Consider the following 21,867-nt stretch of genomic DNA (forward strand, 5'->3'; position numbering starts at 1 on the left):
AATTTTCATGCCAGCAAAGATTGAGAAATCTATGCCAAGCGCATATTCTTAACTCCCAAGTGGTTAAACATGGAGATTGCAGTTCTGTACGTGTATATTATTTGTTGGCTAACATATACTACTTGTAGCATACCAAAACAGTGCCAAGCCATCACCAACCCAACAAGATTTTGACAAATTGAGGCATCGAAAAACAAATTCATGTCCTCTCGTCACGATCCACCGATTAAATTGCAACAAGAATTAAGAAGTGCCGTCCTTTTGTGCTATGATATTTGTATCGTTTGATTTCTCTCCTTTTCGGAAACCGACTACGAAGTTGCAAGAGCATTTGATAAACTCTCAATTTTAGTAGTAGCTGTGCCTGTGAAGATTGCCAAAGTTTAGGCCCGGTTTGATAAATGAATTTGTTGAATGTTTGTCTAAAATTTCACTATAATTTATTATAAAATTGTAGAAAAATTTTTAACGTGTATAAATTTATGGATATTTTGAAGTGTATAATTTTAAAATTTTAAAATTTTTTTGGAATTCTCATAGCTAAAGTTTTTAAAAAACTTATTGCAAACAAACTTGACCAATAACTTGCTTGCAAACAAGGCCTTACTTTCAAAAGTCTCACCCAAGTCCTTAAAAGTGGCTGATCTGAAATATTACTAATATCCTTGAATAAGCTAACAATTAAAAAAAAAAATCAAAGATGAGCAAATCAAAACAACTCAAAACAATTGTTTCGCCCTTAAAATAACTTACAATCAACTGAGGCTAAGAGAATTCTCAACTACGGATAACCACGTTGAGATCAGTCAACTTTTATTTTTTTGTCAAAACAATAGGTAACTTTTATAGATTTGTAAAGTTGTACATTTACGAGCAAAGACTCGAAAGAGTTATACAATCAATATACTTGAACATTGAAAAATAAAAAATGAGCTAATTACAAAAATGTGCTCCTCATCTTGTATTATGTCTACGGCATATCATATCAGCTAATTCTGGGCCTGTTTGGAATCTTGGTTTTTTACCAAATTTGTATAAAACTAGTTTTTTAACAACTTTTACTACAGGAATCCCAAAAAACTAATCAAAGTTTTTAACTTACACACTTCAAAAATACACAAAAAACTTTCCCTTCAACTTTTCTTCTTTTTCCTCCCCCACCTAACCCACCACGTCCTCCGTCGCCGGCCACCACCTCCACCACCGCTGCCGACGCCGGTCACTATTCCGGCAGCCAGTTCCGGCCTCCATCTTTTTTTTTTCTCTCTCTTCCTCACCTGCTCTGCTCCTCTCCTCTCCCCTTTGACCGATCTGTTGGTGCTCTTTTTCTTTTTTTTTTTTCCTTTCTCCCTCCCCCCTCCCCCCCTCCCCTCTTCGCCTCTGCCTCCCCCTTTGACCAATCAGGTTGCTCGACCAGATTGCAAAGGGGGAGCGGGAAGGGGAGGGGTGGCGGGAAAGGGAGAGGGGAAGAGAAAAAAAGCAAAAAAAAAAAAAAAGGAGGGTGGCGGGGGAAGGAAAGGGAGGGGAGAGGGAGAAGAGGGATGGCGGGGGAAGGAAAGGGGAAGAGAAAAAAAGCAAAAAAAAAAAAAGAATCACCTGCTAGTTGCTGCCATGGAAGTCTCGGGAGAGGGAACAAGGGAGGGAGAAGAAGCGGGAAGGGAGGAAGGAAAAAAAAAAGAAAGAAAGAAAAAAAAAAGAAAAAGAAAGAAAGAAAAGGAAAAGGAAAAAAAAAAATCATCTTACAAAAATTTTTCTACAACTTCTACGGTGATCTACATTAAAATTTTATATAAACATCCAAAAAACTAACCTACCAAACAGGCCCTCTATTATAAAAATGGAATTGACCCTCGTCATCCGCACAGATCGTAGCCAGAAACATCCCGTCCACGCTAGCAGGAAATTTTATCAATGCCAAGGCGATTATATATGATTCACTCACGCTCGCTCGCTCGCAAGTTGAAGTGTTGGACTTGGACTTTTGTTTTTGCATGCGACGACGTCGACTTGAGTTCGAATAGCGTTATGGTCCTAGCTTAAAGCTAAGCTAGCCGTCTATTGTCCCCTTCTCGCCTTTTTGTTTATTGATAACTAAAAAAAAAAAAGCTACTCATGTCGTTTTTGTGGAAGCGGATAGATACTTTTTTTTTTTAATTCTTTATTTGCATATAAATCAATCTTGTTTCATCAACCATGACGATGGTAGTAAATAGTAATTGCTTGCTTCCACTTCATATTCACTTTTCAGCGCGTGACTGCACCATCGGTTTACATTCACCCAAATCATTCTTTATTTCTGTTGCTGTTGTTGTTGTTGTTTTTTTTTTTTTTTTTTAAGGTCAATGAACGGGCGTGGTTTCTTTTGCTCAGGCCAATTAAAGACATGGATAATTCCAGAAACCTCCCCGAGGTTTCTCACAGTTTCACTGCTCTCCCTTTAGATTTTAAAAACATTCCTTAAAACTAATATTCTTGTACAAATTAATCCAATTCAAAAAAAAATCAACAATAAAAAATGATTTCAAGAGTGAGAAGAATATTTCATACCAAATGTACCCCTCAACTTATTACTAGTTGGTTGATTTAGAATCAAAAGGAAACATTAGTTAAAAATAAAAAATAAAGACTAAACTCTAGCATGAGTACAATAAAGTTTAGTAACAATGACTATTTTCCATAGAGTTGCATAAAATAGCAACATCAAAGTATTGGAGACGAAAATTTGTTAATTTGGAGTCAAGATTTACACATAAAATTCCTAAACTCTTAATAATATAATTGAAAGATTTTGAACAAGAATTGAACAAAACAAAGTGTGGCATTTTCAGGAAAAAAAAACATCACAATAGATTGCTAATGATAAAAAATATATATATAATATGTTAAAAATATGTTATATTTTTTGAATTATTTCTTTAAATTATGGGATCCATTATTTCACATGATTAACAAGAAATTTCCATCATTTGTAATTAAAAAAATAACAACTCTCAAGCAATGTTTGAATTAATAGAAATGGTACGATTTTAATGGAAAAGCAAATAAATCAATGGAAACATTTGTTTCTAACCATCTTGTTTGGATTACGTATACAAATAAAAGAAAAAAACAAATATTTTGAAAAAGAAAGGAAATAATAGATTATGTGCAGTTACATTTTATCTATAACCTAATAAAATCTAATTGTCAACATATTTTAATACTTTGCCCTATTTTTGAGTATTTTCATATACATCTTGTTATTATTATGAAAAATTTATGAAACAATAATATCTTAATAGGAGTTTTAATCTTTTTTAGGAGAAAGAAATTACAAGAACTACTAAAATATAAACAATAATTTTAAAATGTTAACAATTATTGCTATAAAATTTAGTATTCAAGATTTTCAAAATTTTTATTTTCCAAATCATGGTTAATTTAGTATAAGTGACTCAATTGTTTATCTCCCTATAAAGTACGCAATATTTCCTAAGTTTGTAAGGATAATGAAGTCATTTGACTATCTACGAGTTAAGCATTAGGTTCCAAATAGCTTATAGGGGAGGTAAGTGATGTTTTCAAACTATCAAAGGAGGGCAGTGAAATTATTAAAAACCTCAAGGGAGGAATAAGGCCTTTTGCTGTGCTCAGTTCATCACCTCTCTGTTTTTATTTTTATTTTTATTTTTTTTAAAGCCAACTGTGACTATCCTGCCCAAAAGAAGTCCAACTAGATTTGGGAATGAGAATTTAAACAATCAAATACCATGCAATGTTGAGGATTGCGTTTCTTTGAAAGGGGTTCATACCGAAAAATTATAACGCCCTCCTTTGTACCGAAAAAAAGAAAGGGGTTCATACCTTGGTTGGTGAAGTAATTACCTTTTATAATCAGATTATAACAAATTTAAAACTTTAAATTTCAAATTACTATCATAATTAAGACAAACATATTGAAGAAATAGTATGTCAAAATATTTTCATTCTTTTGACTGCACTATAGAATGGAATTGAGGGCTCGTTTGGAGCTGTAGCAGCTTATTAACAAGTATTTTTTCTAATAAAGTTTTCAATAAAAATACTTATCAAATGTTTAAGTGCTTTTAAATACATTGTTTAGAAATATAGTTCAATAAGTACTTATTATATTAGATAATGTGTAATTTGAAAGTTTTTAAATGTATCTATCTCTTTATTTAGTTCATAATATAGGATAAAAGGATTAAATTTAATATTTTATTTTTTAAATTGCAAAAGCTAATCCAAAGCACCAAATTTGAGTTTTTGCTTAAAATATTTTTAACACCAAAAACTCCACTCCTAATTTTATAGAATATTGTTCACTAAATGTCTTAAAAGTACTTTTAACATCTAAAATTGCTTTTTTACTAAAAGTACTGCGATTCCAAATGGAACCTAAGAGATAGTTCAAACAGCTTTTGAAGGTTCGCAAACCACAAAAATTTTATGGAGTATCTTACCTATTTAATAACTAACTTATTTAAGATAAATCTAATTAAATCTCAAGTTGTAATATCAATTTTTTTTTAAAAAAAAAAACGAGGGAAGAAGCTTTCAATAAATATCTATGACTCCAAAGTGAAATTTGTTATTTTCGTTACTAGTTGCAAGATTTGAATGATCTGGCAAAACATAAGATATAAAAACTTAAATGAACGGATAAGAAGAGAGTAGGACTCGAGTTGACTGTCTCAAACTACCACAACAGAGAAAAATATATATTGAGGATCGTATATTTGCTTATTTCTTTAGGAGTTTAATATTCATTTCCAGCACAACCAACCCATAATATGAAGTGAAAATTGTCTTTATTTAGTATTTAACATTTTTTTTTTGGCGTAAACCGATGCAGCTAAATCACTCAGGCGCGTGGACGTTTCAACCGCTGCATTAAATATAAATTAGTCCTCCTCCTAATAATATCCATACAAATTGACAGGTAGGTTTGCCGGGAACTACTTGAGTACGAATCCCAAGCCAAGCACCACTCTTCTTCAAGCGCTCCGACAATCGACGACTCTGAACTCCCTCTGGCCATTAACCCTTGCCGAGTGATTTTCCGAGTTGACTCCGAGTCTCTAGGGTTAGTTGATGACCCAGTCCCATCCCTTATGGAGGTCGAAGCTCACGCACTCTCTTCCTTTGATCTCAACTCCTCCCCTGATAATTTCCCTTTTACTACCACCGCTGCCCGTGAGCCTCCGGAGCTCCGAAATTCTCAGCCCTTCCGGAGCTCCGAACTTCTTGGTTACTCCGAATCCGATCATGCTCCCGTACGCGAGGATTTAGGATCTCCTGTCGCCGCAGGTGGTAAATGCCAAGACGTTGGTGGCAGTGACCTTATGGCTCCCGTTTTTTCAACTCTAGACTCCGCTTCTCCGGTGGCCAATGCATTGGCCGGAGAGGAGCCTCTCCCGGAGAAGATGGGAAGATGTCCTTCGCGTGCGGCGATGAAGCTGCAGAAGGTTTACAGGAGCTATCGTACCCGACGCATGTTAGCTGACTGCGCCGTGGTTGCCGAAGAGCTCTGGTAGATTATCACAGTGATTTTTTTTTTTCATTTCATTTATGAAGTAGTAAAATATATTTGCTGGAAAACTGCGATTCCGCACTTATTTATGGTCCCATCTGTTTCTCAGTATATATATATATATATTTTTTGCTTCCAAAGTAATAGAATGCGTTATCTGCGTTTGAATTTGTAGGTGGCAGGCGTTAGATTTTGCTCGATTGAACCACAGCACGGTATCTTTCTTCAATTTTTCGAAACCGGAGTCGGCTGCGTCGCGGTGGAATCGGGTCAGCTTAAATGCTTCCAAGGTAAAAGTGGTAACTGGTAATAATAATTGTTTACTAGAAAGTGGTCTGAGAATTAATTAATAATTACCACTGTATATACTTTGAGGATTACAAATATCCGTGTAATAGTAGGAGCTAATTACATATAAATGGTGATCATTAGTTCGAAAAGTCGGCTATAATTGGAGTTTTAACATTTGTGGTTAGGTGGGTAAAGGCTTGTCTAAGGACGCCAAGGCACAGAAATTAGCTTTTCAACACTGGATTGAGGCTGTAAGTTACTGTTCCTTCCTTCCCTTTACAACTGTGTTCTCTAAAATAATCCCACCTTTAAGCTGTGACCTCTGCTTGCGGGCTGTGACCGTGTGAGTCTGATTTACCAAGTCTAATTTAGACGTAAAATGTGTTTGAGCCAATGGTTATGCTTTAATATTGATTCCGTGTAATTTGACATCTAGATTGACCCCCGGCACCGATATGGGCATAGTTTGCATCTATATTACGAAGAGTGGTGTAAAGGTGATGCTGGTCAACCCTTCTTTTTTTGGTAAGAGAACTGGGATTAGGCTTTTAATTTTTTTTCTGATTTTCACCATTTATTCAGTATGTATTTGGTCATACATGATGGCTATAATTTGTCGCTATGTCATTTGGATATTTAGTGTGTGATTAGCCAAGCAACATGCAACTGTTGGAAAAAGAACCTCAGCGCCCCGAGGGCGTGGCAAGAATAGTTCAATATGTGTCATGAAACTTGCCTGGTTCCCTCTTCATATTCTTGCTTAGAACTGTAAGAGAGGAATAAACTGTTTGCCATGCGTGGATAAGAGTTACAAGAGTCTCCCAACATGACTGTTGAGATAAAATTCTCGGTTTATACCAATAACAACATCGACAAGATTTTGTAGTCTGCAAGTTTCATAGGTCCATTGTACACTTATCAAAATTTGTGGTACTAGTGAAGAGTGATGATAATGTTAAAAGTCAGAAGTTCCACTGCAAATGCAAATCTAAATTATGCACTGTTGTGCTACTGTTTTAATTCCTCAAATTTCTGATATGTGTTCCAATAAAAACAAAACTGAGTGTTGAAAGCTTTGGATATCCATTTCCCTTGTGCAGGTTGGATCTTGGAGATGGCAAAGAGGTCGATCTCACAGCATGCCCACGCTCCAAGCTTCGTAAACAGCATATTAAGTATCTTGGACCAGTAAGTGGTTGAAAAAAAATGTTTATGTTCAATCTGTTTTTTTAGTATGTCATTAGTTCCAAACTATATTTGCATGTTGTAATCAAAAGTGGGATACTTTTGAACTGATATCTTGCAACTTGAACACTTGCAATATAGGAGTAGTATTTTTTGATGTTCTTTCTCCAAATTGTTCAAATATTTTCAACAGTTTCTTAAACTGGATTTTTTTTTAAAAAATGTTGTTACTATCAGAAAGAAAGAGAACATTATGAATATTTGGTCATTGAGGGGAAAATTTTGCATGAACAATCTGGGAAACCTCTTGACACAACAGAAGGTTCACCAGGAGCAAAATGGATCTTTGTGATGAGCACCTCTAAGAGACTCTACGCTGGTGAGGTGAGAATTAAGCCTTAAAATCAAAACTACTAATTCCTTTGATGATGTGCTCTCAAACTTCCATGTCAGTCTGTTTAATCTTGTACTGTTAATGCTGCAGAAAAAGAAAGGAACCTTCCATCATTCCAGCTTTCTTGCGGGAGGCGTTACTTTGGCTGCTGGGAGGCTGGTGGTAATTGATGGAACACTTCAGGTACAGTATTTTTCATACTTCAACCTGAAATTTTATGTTGGGGTCTGGTAGTTCCGTTAGTGGACATTAACAGGCATTTAAGGTAATTATTCATAAATGATATGATTTGAAGTATTCTTACCTTGAAACTATAAACTGGCATACCTACAAGAGTGTGGGATAAATTGATGCATTTACCTTTCTTCAAGAAAACAGACAATGAGTTGCCAGCGTATTGTTCAGAAAATTTTATTTCTAGGTTGCGTGATATGGATTTATTGTCTCGTATTAGAGGAGTGGTTTGACTTTCGTCCAGCTTGATATTGACTTGTTCTTTCAGTCAAACCCACAGTAACCGGTTGTGGTGTCTTACTATAAGTTGTCTGATACTTTTTTCACATAGCATCTGATCTGACTTGATTACAATTGTTCATTTTTGCAGTCTATATCGCCATACAGTGGACACTATCGACCCACTGATGATAGCTTTGATACTTTCTTAGAATTTCTGAAGGCACACGGAGTCAATCTGGATGAAGTTGAGGTATCTCATTTGCTTTGCTTGTTTTGCTAAGTTCTTCTTGTCAGAATAATTTGTTCAATCTACTCCAAAAGGAATTTGCACCAAGTATTCGACAGGCTAGACAGATGTGAGAGAATTCAAGATATCGATTCTTTACTTGACTCTGCCATGTTAGATGTTCCACCAATCCAGTAGCTCTACCTTAGATTCGTCATGCGCATTTGGAGCTTTCTTTGGTTATGATCTCCATATAGAACTTACAATGTTTTGCTTTGAAAATTGTGTGTTTAGATGAGTAAAGCAAATGAAGATTATGAGAATTTTGGAGAAGCGAAAACGACAAAAGATGAATCAACTTCTGAAGTTGCAACAGTTTCCGATTCCTGCGAAACTAATGCTCCAGATGAAGGGGCCGTGGAAACAATTGAAGCTCCAAAACTTGAAATTAACGTCAACTATCGGAGGACTCTCTCTGGTGGGCTTCAGAGCCCAAAAGCAGAGGTGCCCAAGACGTCAATATTGCAAAGGATCAACTCAAAGAAGGCTGCAAGGTCTTACCAACTGGGGAAACAACTCTCTCTGAAATGGTCGACCGGTGCTGGGCCTAGAATTGGTTGTATTGCTGACTACCCTATAGAGCTGAGGATACAGGCCTTAGAGTTCACTAATCTCTCACCAAGACTGTCGTCTACATCTGCTACACCCATTTGGGGTACTCTTCCTTCGCCGATTAGATTGCCTTCGCAAGAACTCACTAACGGTGATTTGAAGTTGTCCGGCATCTGAGTTTATCTAGATTGCTTGTACCAGCAGGATGCCGTTGTCATATTACCTGTGCTATCGTTCCCCTGTAAAATGACGAAAAAATGTTCTACAACCGGAACGCCGTCGTACTGCTTATTCTCATATGTTCTAGCATTGTACTTTTTTTTTGTTTTTCCACAGTTTTTGTGGAAAACGTGTCAGCAAATAAAAGAAGCCACGTAGGTGCCTCATAAGCAAATCCCATAAGGGTCGAGACACTGAATACTCACCCCCGCCCCAAAGCTCCCCAAAAAAAAAAAAGAAAAAAAAGAGGAGGACCTAATCAGCAATGGCTGGTTGGGGCCCGTGCCAACACCCTCCAGTCCACAGTCTCCACACATGAAACAGCTAACGTGGGCAATGGGTAACGCGTGGCGGCAGCACAAATCGGCGCCTGGGACTTGGAAAGTGCTGCGAGGAGGCGGCGTGTAAAACGACTATTGGGGATTTGATACAAAAGGCAGAAAGAGACCAAAAACTCCCTACCAGAAGAGATGAAAATGGGGAACACCTCTTGACGACGAAGGAGGAAATATTCCTTATTAAAGAAATGCCCATGGTGATCATTTGTGGTCGTAACAGGATTCGGAGGAGAAAATGATCATGTTCGGAGGAGAAGCTTCGGCGGCTTTAGCTCGCCAACAAACCGGAATCCCCGCCAGTGATCAACTATGGGTCTTCTTCATTCCCACCTTAAATACCATCACAGCCGCCCTCTACCTGTGATTTACCTCCTTATCTTTCTCAAGTTCTACTTTTATATTTAGTGTGGTTCACTTGGATACTACTCTGTTTGGATTAAATGCTTTTGTTCACTACTACTAGTCTATTACATTTATTGATTTGTAATGCTAGACCGCTACTAGCTAACAGTAACATGAAATTTTATTTAAGAATTAATGTTATATACACTATTAATGTAAACAATATCACTATTACATTCGATATATGACACGTGCAAAATTTGAATATAAAATTTACTGATACGTCATATATCTAATCTAATCGTGATACTATATACATTGATAATGTAAATAAAATTTATTCCTTACTTAATTAATGTATTGTTTGCTACGTATACTATTACTGCGAATACATAAGGTGCAATGCGATTTTTTATAGCTGATAATTAGGGTTGGGCACCCGCCCCGTGGAGAGGTGATGGGACGGGGAAGGGGCGGGGCGGGGGCATTTTTCTCTGTTAAAAAATGGGGCGGAGAGCGGGGTAACATTAGAGGAACTTATCGTGATGGGATGGTTCTCATGCAGCTTGAAATGTATTAATCGAAAAAGGAATTCGGAGGCACCAACTTCATCTTCTCGAAATTTGGTTAAGTACAGCAAAAAGAATATTCATAAGGAGCAGTCATTTCTTTCTTTTTTTTAACCCTTTTTCTTCAACACGGACGTTTAATCCATAATCAAATTAAATACCAACTGAAATTCCCTAAACTGGTGGCCGGTATATTAAGATAGGACTCTTGACATTGTGCCTACAGTTACTCCACACAAGTGATGCTGACATTAACCATGACTTTCGCCGAACAAAATTCCCCTTCACCATCACTTTGAAAGACCTTTTCTGGTGTTGCTTGGTGAAAGACAGGACCTTTGGAACAACTGTGACAGACAGAACCTTAGGCGACTTAACCTTTGCTCTGTATACTGTTTTACCTTCCCCAACATACGTCACCGTGCGGTAGAAAATTGCAGAAATGTTGGTATTGTTCGACGTAGGATCCACCAGTTGCAAGTGCATGGAAGGGTAGTTCAGGCCATCAGTTCCTTTGGCAGGTGGGAAGCTTGAGCAGTTGCTTGTCCTGTCACCAGTAATTGCTGTAATGGCTGAGTCGTTGTATCCCTCTTTACAAAGAAAGCTTACGTAAGAGTTGACATCGAGGTCATAGACTAGCCCGGGATCCAATGCCTTTCTCGGGTTGATTTGGCCTGCACCGGAGGCTAATGCGAGACCTATTGGCTTGATCTTCATTGATTTTGCTGAGTACAATACGGAACACAGGCACGAACACGCAATTAGCAAGCTGAAGAAACGACTTGATTAGGAGTAATAAATCCAATATGGTCGATATAAGTTGCACGAGGCTAGAGCTTTAGGCAATATTAATAATTTAACCTAGATGATGGCCCATTTTTTTTTTTTACAACATCCGACTCATTTCTTACCGGTAGTCATCAGAGCAGACTTGATAGCAGCAGGAGACCATTTGGGATGAAACGTCTTCACATAGGCGGCGGCTGCAGCAGCATGAGGACATGCCATTGATGTTCCTGACAAGATATTATATTCTACAATCCGTTTGTCGCTGGTATCACCAGTCAGGGAAACCAATTGGGAATAAGCAGCTAGTATGTCGAGTCCTGGTGCAGCAACATCAGGCTGTTCATCGAAAATTCATCAGACAGAGACAAAAGGAGAGCGAACGAGGATAAAAATTAAGGATCATTTTACCTTGAGAATGTTGAGCGCAATCACTTGTGGCCCTCTGGATGAAAAGGATGCAATGAATGGTGCCGTCATATTAACTGTTACTGCCTTGTCTATAACAGCTTTGGGGGCCCTGAATTGTCAAATTGCATGTTAATTAACACTTCTTGACATGCTATTGTATACCACGCCTGGTTCACCAATCTACATATATAGTTGGATAATCAATTGAAAAATGCGTAATAAACGTACTTGGTCGAATTGATGTAGTGATCAATCAGTTCGCCGTCGGTAAAATTTACAGTGGTTGCAGGTATCAAGTAAGCAAAAGCCATGTCTGTGTACTGATCCGCTGACATGATTACTCCGACTCCTCCCAATTCTTGAATGGTGGAGTCTTGGCCTCGTCCACGGCAGAATACTATGTTGCCTCTCACTTTACTCGCGCTTAGAGTGCCATAATCACAAGCACTGCAACAGAGCATGTGCAAATAAACGTGACCAATACTATCTGGGCATGTTGCAATCCACACAGCACAATTCAAACAGATATTTTCAGACCCATAACATTAATTACCTGACATTTCCATAATTCGCCGTGCTACTATTTGCTGCACGATCGCCGTTTGTTAAAGGATACATTTGTTTCTTGGGTGTGAAAGTGTTAATAGAAACTCCCTGCCAAAAAACCAAGCCGAAGACCTTCTGATACAGTACATCAAAAAGTATGTTTTTATGACCAAAAAGAAGGCAAATTTAAAGTCTTACAGATATTGTGTTTCCTTCACCCAACTTGACGGTCGATACAAATTGTCGATCTATGCTACTAGCAGCTACAGTCATGATCCATGGGGCGACATTCTCAACGGATTGCAAATCAGGCCCGGAATTTCCTGCAGAACAAGAAGTCAAGATTCCTCTCTTCAGAGCATGGAAGGATCCAATTGCCATTGGATCCTCGAAGAACCTTCTTGAAGGTCCTCCGATGGACACTGATATGATGTCCACGCCGTCAGCAATTGCAGCATCGAACCCTGCTAAGAGGTCCATGTCGTCGCATCCCACGCCCCAGCAGACTTTGTACATGGCAATACGGGCCGAAGGCACTCCTCCTCGTGCAGTCCCTTTGGCCAGGCCGAACAAGCTCGCATCTCGAACGGGTACGCCAGCAGCAGTCGAGGATGTATGGGTGCCATGTCCTACAAGATCCACTGGACTAATTGGCCCGTCCGAAGCACCTCCTCCCAGATTGAAGTATTGTGCGCCAATCACCTTTCTGTGCATGGGAAGAAAATGATCATCGCGATACTAATTAGTACAAATTTTGCTTAATCCTAGCTTTCAACACCAAAAAAAAAATCTTGATTTTCCGTTTATATGCACGATCATACGTATGTGCCGAGATGTGCAACTTGGGGAAATTTGAGTACAAGAATAAATTTGATTTGTTACAACATCTAGAAAAATTATTTTGCTGTTTTAGTTCTTTCACCAGTTCAACTGGCATCTTAGTCAAATTAATTGGGAATTCTTAGTAGCAATATTGTTTTTTCCCCCCTTTTCACTGACTTCTCTATGTTGAAGATTAATTAATGAGAAAGTAAACCATTAATCTCCATATTAAGTCCAGAATTTAATACCTTTCTTTACTAAAAATGTTCCAGTAATATGAAATTTGCAAAATCTAAAACAAACAAAGATGACGAACAGAAAGCTTGAGGTTGGAGAGAGAAGACAAAGTTTCAAATGGTTAAAAAATGTTATAAATACAATTAAAAGATATGTACAAAACATAGTTTCATATTTCGAGTGTCATGTCATGCAAAAAAATTGTTTTGGACCGCGTATGCGTGCCAAGGAGAATGAAGTACTCCGTGCATAACGATCTCAAAGTACTAGTAAGACATATATGGTCATACAGTTCATTGCATTTTTTTTTCCTTTTTTCTTTTCCTTTTCTGGAGAGGGGAAAGAGTTACCTGTTACATCCAGTGAAGTTAGCACCCTTGGCGCATTTGCCCTTCCATTTTGGAGGTGGAGGACCGTAGCCTTCATCGTTGAAACTTGGTGACTTAATCCATATTCCTGCAATCATGAAAGTACATATTAATTTATTGAAAACTTTAATTTATGGACAAACACGTCAGAATTACTAACCAATTAATTATCTACATTTCCTAACCTGTATCCAGGACAGCAACTATGGTTTCGCTCTCTACTTGATGGTTTCTTTCAACCGTCTCCGGCATTCCAATGAAATCCCACGATCTTGTGGTTCGAAGCTTTTGTACAGTGTTAGGAAACACTGAAACGACGCCCTTTTTCTCTGCATTAATGTTGCAGAATCAACATTTTGCATCACATCAGCGATTAACTTGAAGAAAACATAAATTATTAGTACTGAAATTGATGACCGGAAGCAGCTGATTCCATGCATAAACTTACGCGATAAGCTCTTAGCTTCATGAGGCAACAGTCTTGCCACAAACCCGTTAAAGCTTCGTCCGTAGCTGTGTATCTTTGATTCTCTAGCTATCCTTTCACTGAGAGTTGAACGAACAAATCAAAAAGATTAGAGGACAGTTTGTTTTCCATCCCATTTCATACCCTAGCTAACTAAATAAATCCTTCTACAATTAAAGATGACAAATTGTGTTGACCTTAAACATGCAAGAGATGAAAACGCTGTGTAATTAATGTTAGGGTGATTACTTTCCAATTGTTTCTTGCAGAAGATTGTGGTGTTCATCCACTGTAGATATCCCCTCCTCCGGCAGTTCTCCCATGTACACGATGTATGTCTGTGGATCAAGAAAATCGTTACGTTCAACAAGATAAAAGAAAAGGACTACTACGTACGTTAGCCTACAGGATCTATAGGCAGCAGTTATGTTAGCAGTCTCCAATCACATGAGGATGAGATACTACTAAAAAGTTGTCACAAATTTCAGAAACGGAAGAATGAACTTTTTATTTCATCTTAGAGCATCATTGGGTGGTGAAGTTTAAAATCACTTTCATATGAAACAGAGCTACATTTTATTTATTCATATATTTTGTGAGGGATTCCTTAACTTTTTTTTTTTTGGTGAGAATGAAGGCATAATGTTGTTGCAGCCAGCTCTATGTGGCACATGAAAAGCCCAAACAAGTAAAGATGTACCTTTCTTTCATTGTCATTGGCTCCATTAATGAATGTAGCTAGCGAGAGATAACAGAAACATAATAATAGTACGTTGTTTGAGTTCATCTTCGCAGCCTATGCAAGACAAGAACTTTCTACTGTCCTATTACTTCTATCTCTCGTTTGATCGATTCGGAAGAGCATGTGGCTATAAGTAGTTGGTCACAGGAGGACAATTCAAAACTTCAACATGCAAGAGATGGAGAGTGGTAGATTTGACCAAGGAGCAAAGAATGCAAGAACCAGAATTTGGTGGCTCCAATTAAGGATCTTCTTGAGTGACTAGATCCCTTCCCTCAGTGACTTGGACAATGTTTTCGGAAACTCCATGACTTCTTCTTTTTGTGGATAGTGTTGTCTTTAATTCTATGCATAATATTTCAGAATTTCATGTAATATCAACCTAAAATAATTTCTTCGTCTGGTTGTCTTGGGACATTGACGAAGTCCTAAAACATTGTGATATAGTGGCAAAAATGCACGTGCTATGCATGTATAAAACATATTTTTCAGTTTTTAATAAATCTTGATTTTCATTAATTTCATTCCTATCAAAGTGCATTATACATCATTATTCTGTAAATATAAAAAGTTTAAACAAAGATGCATATTGACACATAAAAAACATTAATCTCTTAGAAACAAATAATGAATTGTAGCTTTTAATAGTCATTTAGGTTAAGTATCATATATTGAAGCTACATACTAAGTATAAATAGATGATGTAATTCACAAAGCGGAGTCATTTATTTGGAGATTTTGCATTCTCGTCAAAACTGAGATATAATTCAAAGTTCAAACTAATGCCAAATACCGAACCATGTGGCATCTTGATCATCTTAAAATTGATCGATTTAGGAAACAAAAATAGGATTTAACAAAGTTGAATACTCAACAATCACTTAATTAATTTTACACTATGTAAAAATATAACTTATTTTAATTTTACACTATGTAGAAACAAAATTTATTTCTCTATATATTAAATTATTTTTGTCATTTAATTTAAAAAGCTGAACTTTAGCCTTGCAATTCTTGTTAGAGTTGTAAAAATGTCTCTAAAAATTTGGTAACACAAAAGGAGATTATGGATATATCAAAGCAAAAAAAAAAAAAAGAAAAAAAGAAGGAAGTGGTCGTGATAAACAAAAATTCAAGTCATGTTTGTCAATCATTTGCATACCTAATACTATGTTTTTTTTGTTCATGTTATCTAATTAAGATTAATATAGGTAGCTATTTCTTAGACCAAAAGAAGAAAACCTGAATATAAAGTCAAAAAATGGAATAAAGGCATGATTTTAGATACAATGAATTTCAATTAATTAATATGGGTATAATGGAAATAAAAAATGGATCTAGGTTGGTAAAAATAAGTTATCAGGGTGGAAAGATGACAATTTCATGCTCTTTAATTTTAGGCAAATTATAATTTCATCTTTTCACGCTCTTTAATCTAGATTGATGATGATTTTATTCCAAATTTCATCTCGTTCACTTTGTATCGAACCAAAAAGATCCACACATAACAAGTAAATGTCCTCAATTTGGGAGTGGAAATTTAAGTGCAGTGTTGTAAGTTTGGGAAAGAAAGCGAGATAAAGAAATGCTTTAATGAGATAAACAAGTGAAGGGAAGAGAAGTTTGGTATGCTAAAAAAAGATTCAAACCGTTTTTTCTAAATCACATACAAACCTATTATGTGTTTTGCCTTAATTTCTAATTAGTTAAGATTGAAACTTGTAATTAGGAGGCACAGTTTTACGTCCCCTGCATCTTGTACATTTTTGTAAGACTTAATTAAACACAAGTTAATTGAAAAAAAAATCTAATAATTTTCTAAACTGAAAAAAGAAATCGAATGAAAAGTCAAAGAGGATAAAATTAAAAGGCGCAGGCAATGCATATCAATCAACTCATAAAGGTAATAAGAAGTGTTAAGAATACAATCCCTAATAGTATAGTGGACCAATTATTATATTGTGATTCATATAATTGAACTCTAGAATATACAATACACATGTAGTAGCGTACGCAGTACAAGCAACTAATTAATTCTTCATAAAATTTGTACGCGCATCGTATCAGTTGTAAACAATGTTTTGAAAACCGGACCGGACCGGCCGGTTGAACCGCGGACCGGCCATGGCATCGGTCCGGTTCTATGCCATTGTTGACTTTGTCAGAAAATCGGTCAAAACTCAGTTGAACAGTGAAAACTGTCGAATCGGATTGAACCGGCGATTTTTCGGTTTTCAACTTTACCTTTTTTTTAAAATTTTTTTTGCAAAATGCAGCTATCAAGATTCGAACTTAAAACCTTTGTAATAGAAGACCAATGTATCAACCATTGCACCATCACATCTTATTAGTTTTTTTTGATAATTTATTTATATAAAACAAACACTCATATTTCTTTTTTTTTCATTTTTCTTACAAAATCTCATCCTCTCATGGCTCTTTCTTTTTAATCTTCAACTCTCTCTTTGTCTCTCTTTATCCTCTTTTCTTTTATCACTCCCTTTTTATCAAACCTCTTTATTTTTAATTTATTGATGTTTTCTTCTATCTTTTAATTTTGTTTTTGTCCATTAAATTGAAAAAAGTTAAAAAAGAATTATTTTTCTTTAACCCAAATTATTAAATGCCACAACCACTCACTTTTATCTCATTTTTTGTTTCTTATCAAGTTTACATTTCTATTTTCGATTCTCTTGACTTCCTTCGAACTTCAAATTTCCTTTTTTAAACTACAATCTCTAAATCCCAAAACGTACATTAAAATTTAAGTTCACAATGTCTAAATTCTCATAGACACGAATTTTGTATAATTCGAAAATATTGTGATATTTTTGGGTTGGATTTAGATATAATTGAAATTGAGATGAAATTTATTGTTTTAACTTATAATTAAAAAATTTATTTTTAAAAATCCAAGTTATTAAAAAATAGTAAACTTTTCATCATATAAAGTATTAAATTAGTCCATTACATGTTTTATTTTGTGCATATATATATATATTTATATAAATTATTTTTAAAAAAATTCATTGAACCGGGGTTGAACCGGTCCGACCGGTTGAATCTCGACCCTTTCACTTCACCGGTTCAATTAACGGTCCGATTTTTAAAACATTGGTTGTAAATTGAGGATGGTCACCTCGGATAGCTTCAAGCCCGAGGTTATATCATCTCGTCCGTCACACGGACCAAGGAGATGTCCTTTGGCCGTGACTCCCGCCCCCGACCTCGGCCTCATTTCAGGTTTACATCCCGGACGACCTTAATGTTTTAGGCATTCGTCTCGACTGCATACGGATGATGTCAACCTATTTGATAGCCCACTAAAATCCATTGCTTTATCTGAAAAGCTACTGCTGCTCTTAATGGCGGCCGCACAGCACAGCCTGTCAGGAGGTCCAGACTGCTATTGTGTCAGGGACAGACCTCCAGGTACAGAACAGAGCCGTAACCGTCAAGACGTGGGACCCGCTAGCATGAACCCATCGTCCTGTCCTGCCCACTCCCACTCTATATATACCTTATGTTCACTCCTCACAAGTAAGACTACTGTTGCGCTCATACTGTTCATTACTCTTTATTCTCTCTCTATACTAACTTGACCGTCGGAGTGATTCCAGGGGACAAAGCCCCGCCTTTCACTTCGGAATAGCCCTCCTGTCTCTAAATTTCACTTCAACAAGAGAGGGAGCTGGATTAGATCAGCTCGGCTATCTAACCAGAAATCACCTCTTCAATTGGCGCCGTCTGTGAGAACGTAATACTCTTAAGATGAGACCTACGCGATCTAGGAGTAGAAGAGTTCCCTTTACTGGACCTGAGCCCAGCTCCACTGCTCAGCAAGACCGTGTATCTGAAGAGCAAGAGTCCCCAGGGCCCCGCCCACAAACGAAGACGCCATCGCCCGGATGGCCGAGTTTGTGGCAGAAAATTCCAACATTTTTTAGGAACTTGGGAGGTACTTCAAACGGCAGGGGAAGGAAAAAGCTGAATCTTCCAAAAGGAGATCAGCCAAGTCCCCTGAGATGACCTCCGGAGAAGACTCTGATGACGGGCATCCCGTCCGGAGCACCTCGAAACACATTTCCTCCAAAGCCACCTCTAGAATCGCGTCCATTTCCAAGGCGTTTTCCCGGGGCTTGCTGGGAAGGCGAGCTGAGAACGCCCCTCGGAAGCCCAAGGGGCTGGCAGCCGACTACATGAGAGCTCCGCCTTTTACCGATGATATTAATGGGGAAATGGTTCCCCCCAACTTCAAACTCCCAGTGTTGGAGTCCTACGATGATCGAGGTGATCCCGAGAATCACCTCCGCGCCTTCATCTCGACATTTCGGCTGTACTGCGTCCTCGACGCCGTGATCTGCCGAGCCTTCCTTATCTTCCTGCAGGGTACTGCCCGAAAATGGTTCTGGTGCTTGGAACCTGGGAGCATTTTCTCGCTGGACGAGCTGGTTGATAGGTTCATCCACCGCTTCGTATCGTCTCGCCCAGTTACGAAAACCTCGGCCTACCTACTGAACATACAACAGGCTCCCGGGGAGTCTCTGCGTTTATATGTGCAGAGGTTCAACGAAGAAAACGTGCAGATACCTGACCAAAACGAGCAGGTGACCATAGCTGCCTTCACCAATGGGTTGATCGTGGGAACGTTCCACATCGAAATTCATTGGGACTACCCGCGGACACTTCGGGAACTCTGGGAAAGGGTGGATCGAGATATCCGAAGTGAGGACCTGAATCGCATGAAACGGGAAGCCCAAGCAGCCCGCACTGGACAAGAGTCCCGAAGGAAGAAAGAAATCAGCAGAGTCGAACAGGGCCCCAGCGGCTCGTTGAACCCATTCCGAGATTGTCGGAGCGTTTTTGAAAGAATTGCGAAAGGGAGGTCGTCCACCTCGGATGTCGAGATAACACCTCTCAACTCCAGCCAATCTCACATTCTGGCGGTAATGAGACAAAACCATCTCGATCGAGACCCTCCCGAGATTCTGGGAAGGAGGGAGAAGAGGAACCCCAACCTCTACTGTGCCTACCACTGGGATGTTGGGCACGAGACCGAGAATTGTAATGATTGGAAGAAAGAAATCAAAAACTTGATCAGGCAGGGATACTTGAAGCAGTTCGTCCGCAAGAATGTAGGTTTCAATCGAAGCGCTTCCCACCGAGATAATGGAGGCCATCGCCGAGAAGACAGACGGGACACGAAGAGTTATTGCCGTGGGCCTGAGGACCATAGGGAGGACCAAAGGTCTCCCCGAGACAGGTCCCCGAGCTACGACCCTAACATCGTTGGGATCATCAACACAATTGGGGGTGATCCGACAGGAGGAGACAGTCAGAATTCCCGGAAACGGACCTACTGTCAAGCTGGCATGGAGGCTGCCGAGTCGAGCTCCAGGCTATCCGAGGTGATCACTTATGGTCCCAACGACCCTATCCCTGCCGCCTCCAGCAATCACGAAACTCTCGTGATTGAAGTTCTCACCAATAATTATATAGTCAATAAGGTCTATGTCGATCCCGGCAGCTCTGTAGACGTCCTGTACTACAGAACCTTTGAAAGTCTGAAGCTAACCAAGGAGCAGCTTACCTCCGTCAGGACCCCTCTTGTGGGATTCGGGGGACACGTGGTCCACCCTGAAGGGATGGTCTCCCTGATGGTAACCATTAGCCGCAATCCCCGCTGCCGGACCGTCCCTGTAAGCTTTGCCGTGGTCAAAGCCGATTCCCCCTACAACAGGTTGATCGGTCGGCCCACACTCAACGCTTTGAGGGCCGTGTACTCCACCTACCACCTGAGTTTCAAGTTCCCAACACCTGTTGGAGTGGTCGAGGTGAGTAGCGATGTAAGCGCGGCCAGGGAGTGCTACCTCGCCACCATACAGGCCGCAGTCACCCCTCAAGCTGAATCAAAGGCTGAGGGGAAGATGCCGGACGTCCTCTCCATAGGCTGCATCGACCTTCAGGACGCCGGAAAATTCGGCAGGCTGGAGGCCAGGGACGAGGTGGGAGAGGTAGTCCTTGACGAGGTGAGACCCGACCATGTGATCCAAGTGGGAACAAGTCTTCCCTCGCCCCTCAGGGAAGAAATGATCAACTTGATAAGGTCGCTGATGAGGTGGTCGGAGTGCCCTCCGAACTTATGATTCACCGATTTAACGTCGACCCACAGGCCCGTTCTGTGAAAGAAAAGAGGAGGCACTTCGGCCCAGAGCGCAGCCAAACCGTTTCAGGCGAAGTTGACAAACTCTTGTCCGCCAAGATGATCCGGAAAGTCCAATATCCCACCTGACAGTCCAACCCCGTAATGGTGAAAAAGGACGCCGGTGGGTGGAGAATGTACGTGGACTTCACTGACCTCAACAAGACATGTCCCAAAGACTGCTACCCACTGCCGAAAATAGGTGCTCTCGTTGACTCAGTCATGGGGCATGATATCCTCTGCTTCCTAGACGTCTTCAAAGGATACCACCAAATAGGAATGAGTGAAGAGAAACAGGAGAAGACGGCGTTCTACACTGACCGAGGTGTCTATTGTTATACACAATGCCTTTCGGACTCAAGAACGCCGGGGCAACCTACCAGAGGCTGATCAACCGACTCTTCAAAGATCAGATCGGCCGAAATGTGGAAGCCTATGTGGATGACATCCTCCTGAAGAGCCGGACCACCTCGGCCTTCCTGTCAGATATGAAGGGGGTCTTTGACATTCTTCGAAATTCTAGAATGATGTTAAACCCTAAAAAGTGCAGCTTTGGCGTCATCTCGGGAAAATTCTTGGGATATCTTTTTTCCCGCCGGAGCATCGAGGCCAACCCAGACAAGGTAAAAGCCATCCAGGACATGTCCCCACCCGGAATGTCCGAGAAGTCCAAAGACTAAATGGTCGCCTAGCCGCTTTGAACCCCTTTTTGTCTCAATCTGCTAAGAAGGTTTTACCCTTTTTTAAGGTGTTGAAAAAAGTTGACCAATTCACCTGGACCGAGGAATGCCAGCAAGTCTTCGACCAGTTGAAAGAATACCTGCATCACCTCCCCACCCTCGCTTTGCCTCGCCCCGAGGAGAGACTGTACCTTTATTTGTCCGCGGCGGACGAAGCGATCAGCGCTGTACTAATTCGAGATGAGGGTACTCAAACGCTCGTCTATTATGTCAGCGGCGCATTTCACGGACTCGAAATTCGGTACACCCGAGTGAAGAAGTTGGGGCTAGGATTGGTTCAAACCCACTAGGCGGTTAAAGCCTTACTTTTTGGCTCATCTTATCTCCGTCAGAACTGATCAACCTATTCGGCAGATATTTGTGCGTCTCGAGACTTCCGGGC

At 39.4% G+C, this 21,867-nt stretch overlaps 3 protein-coding genes across 3 annotated transcripts; 2 read left to right on the forward strand and 1 right to left on the reverse strand.

Annotated features, from left to right (window-relative positions):
- Positions 1-4,907: 4,907 nt before the first annotated feature.
- Positions 4,908-9,710, forward strand: LOC113695874 (IQ domain-containing protein IQM3-like). Its single transcript, XM_027215052.2, has 9 exons — positions 4,908-5,533; positions 5,709-5,823; positions 6,010-6,075; positions 6,261-6,349; positions 6,925-7,012; positions 7,247-7,393; positions 7,494-7,586; positions 8,008-8,109; positions 8,380-9,710. Exons 1-9 carry the CDS (start codon positions 5,115-5,117, stop codon positions 8,872-8,874), a joined length of 1,614 nt encoding a protein of 537 aa, XP_027070853.1. The 5' UTR covers positions 4,908-5,114; the 3' UTR covers positions 8,875-9,710.
- Positions 9,711-10,232: 522 nt separating this feature from the next.
- Positions 10,233-14,124, reverse strand: LOC113695740 (subtilisin-like protease SBT4.15). The gene is made up of 10 exons (XM_027214878.2): positions 14,051-14,124; positions 13,784-13,881; positions 13,521-13,664; positions 13,318-13,423; positions 12,107-12,614; positions 11,916-12,016; positions 11,591-11,809; positions 11,363-11,471; positions 11,077-11,290; positions 10,233-10,890 (listed from the first exon to the last, which is right to left on the reverse strand). The coding sequence occupies exons 1-10, from the start codon at positions 14,122-14,124 to the stop codon at positions 10,340-10,342; spliced, it is 2,124 nt and encodes a 707-aa protein (XP_027070679.2). The 3' UTR covers positions 10,233-10,339.
- Positions 14,125-18,568: 4,444 nt separating this feature from the next.
- On the forward strand, positions 18,569-20,689 carry LOC113695741 (uncharacterized). Its single transcript, XM_027214879.2, has one exon. The coding sequence runs from the start codon at positions 18,569-18,571 to the stop codon at positions 20,687-20,689; it is 2,121 nt and encodes a 706-aa protein (XP_027070680.2).
- The last annotated feature ends 1,178 nt before the right edge of the window (positions 20,690-21,867 follow it).

The sequence above is a fragment of the Coffea arabica genome, chromosome 6e (assembly GCF_036785885.1).
Source record: "Coffea arabica cultivar ET-39 chromosome 6e, Coffea Arabica ET-39 HiFi, whole genome shotgun sequence".
Classification (NCBI taxonomy): domain Eukaryota; kingdom Viridiplantae; phylum Streptophyta; class Magnoliopsida; order Gentianales; family Rubiaceae; genus Coffea; species Coffea arabica.

What these genes read in the sequence shown, in the direction of transcription:
- LOC113695874 (XM_027215052.2), top strand. Translation starts at nt 5,115, where the DNA reads ATGGAGGTCGAAGCTCACGCACTCTCTTCCTTTGATCTCAACTCCTCC. An exon ending in ATATTAAGTATCTTGGACCA is followed by an intron (nt 7,013 to 7,246) that starts GTAAGTGGTTGA and finishes TGTTACTATCAG; the next exon opens with AAAGAAAGAGAACATTATGA. An exon ending in AGAGACTCTACGCTGGTGAG is followed by an intron (nt 7,394 to 7,493) that starts GTGAGAATTAAG and finishes TTAATGCTGCAG; the next exon opens with AAAAAGAAAGGAACCTTCCA.
- LOC113695740 (XM_027214878.2), bottom strand. Translation starts at nt 14,124, where the DNA reads ATGGGAGAACTGCCGGAGGAGGGGATATCTACAGTGGATGAACACCAC. An exon ending in GCGAATTATGGAAATGTCAG is followed by an intron (nt 11,810 to 11,915) that starts GTAATTAATGTT and finishes GCTCTGTTGCAG; the next exon opens with TGCTTGTGATTATGGCACTC. An exon ending in GTCTGCTCTGATGACTACCG is followed by an intron (nt 10,891 to 11,076) that starts GTAAGAAATGAG and finishes TATTGTACTCAG; the next exon opens with CAAAATCAATGAAGATCAAG.
- LOC113695741 (XM_027214879.2), top strand. Translation starts at nt 18,569, where the DNA reads ATGACCTCCGGAGAAGACTCTGATGACGGGCATCCCGTCCGGAGCACC.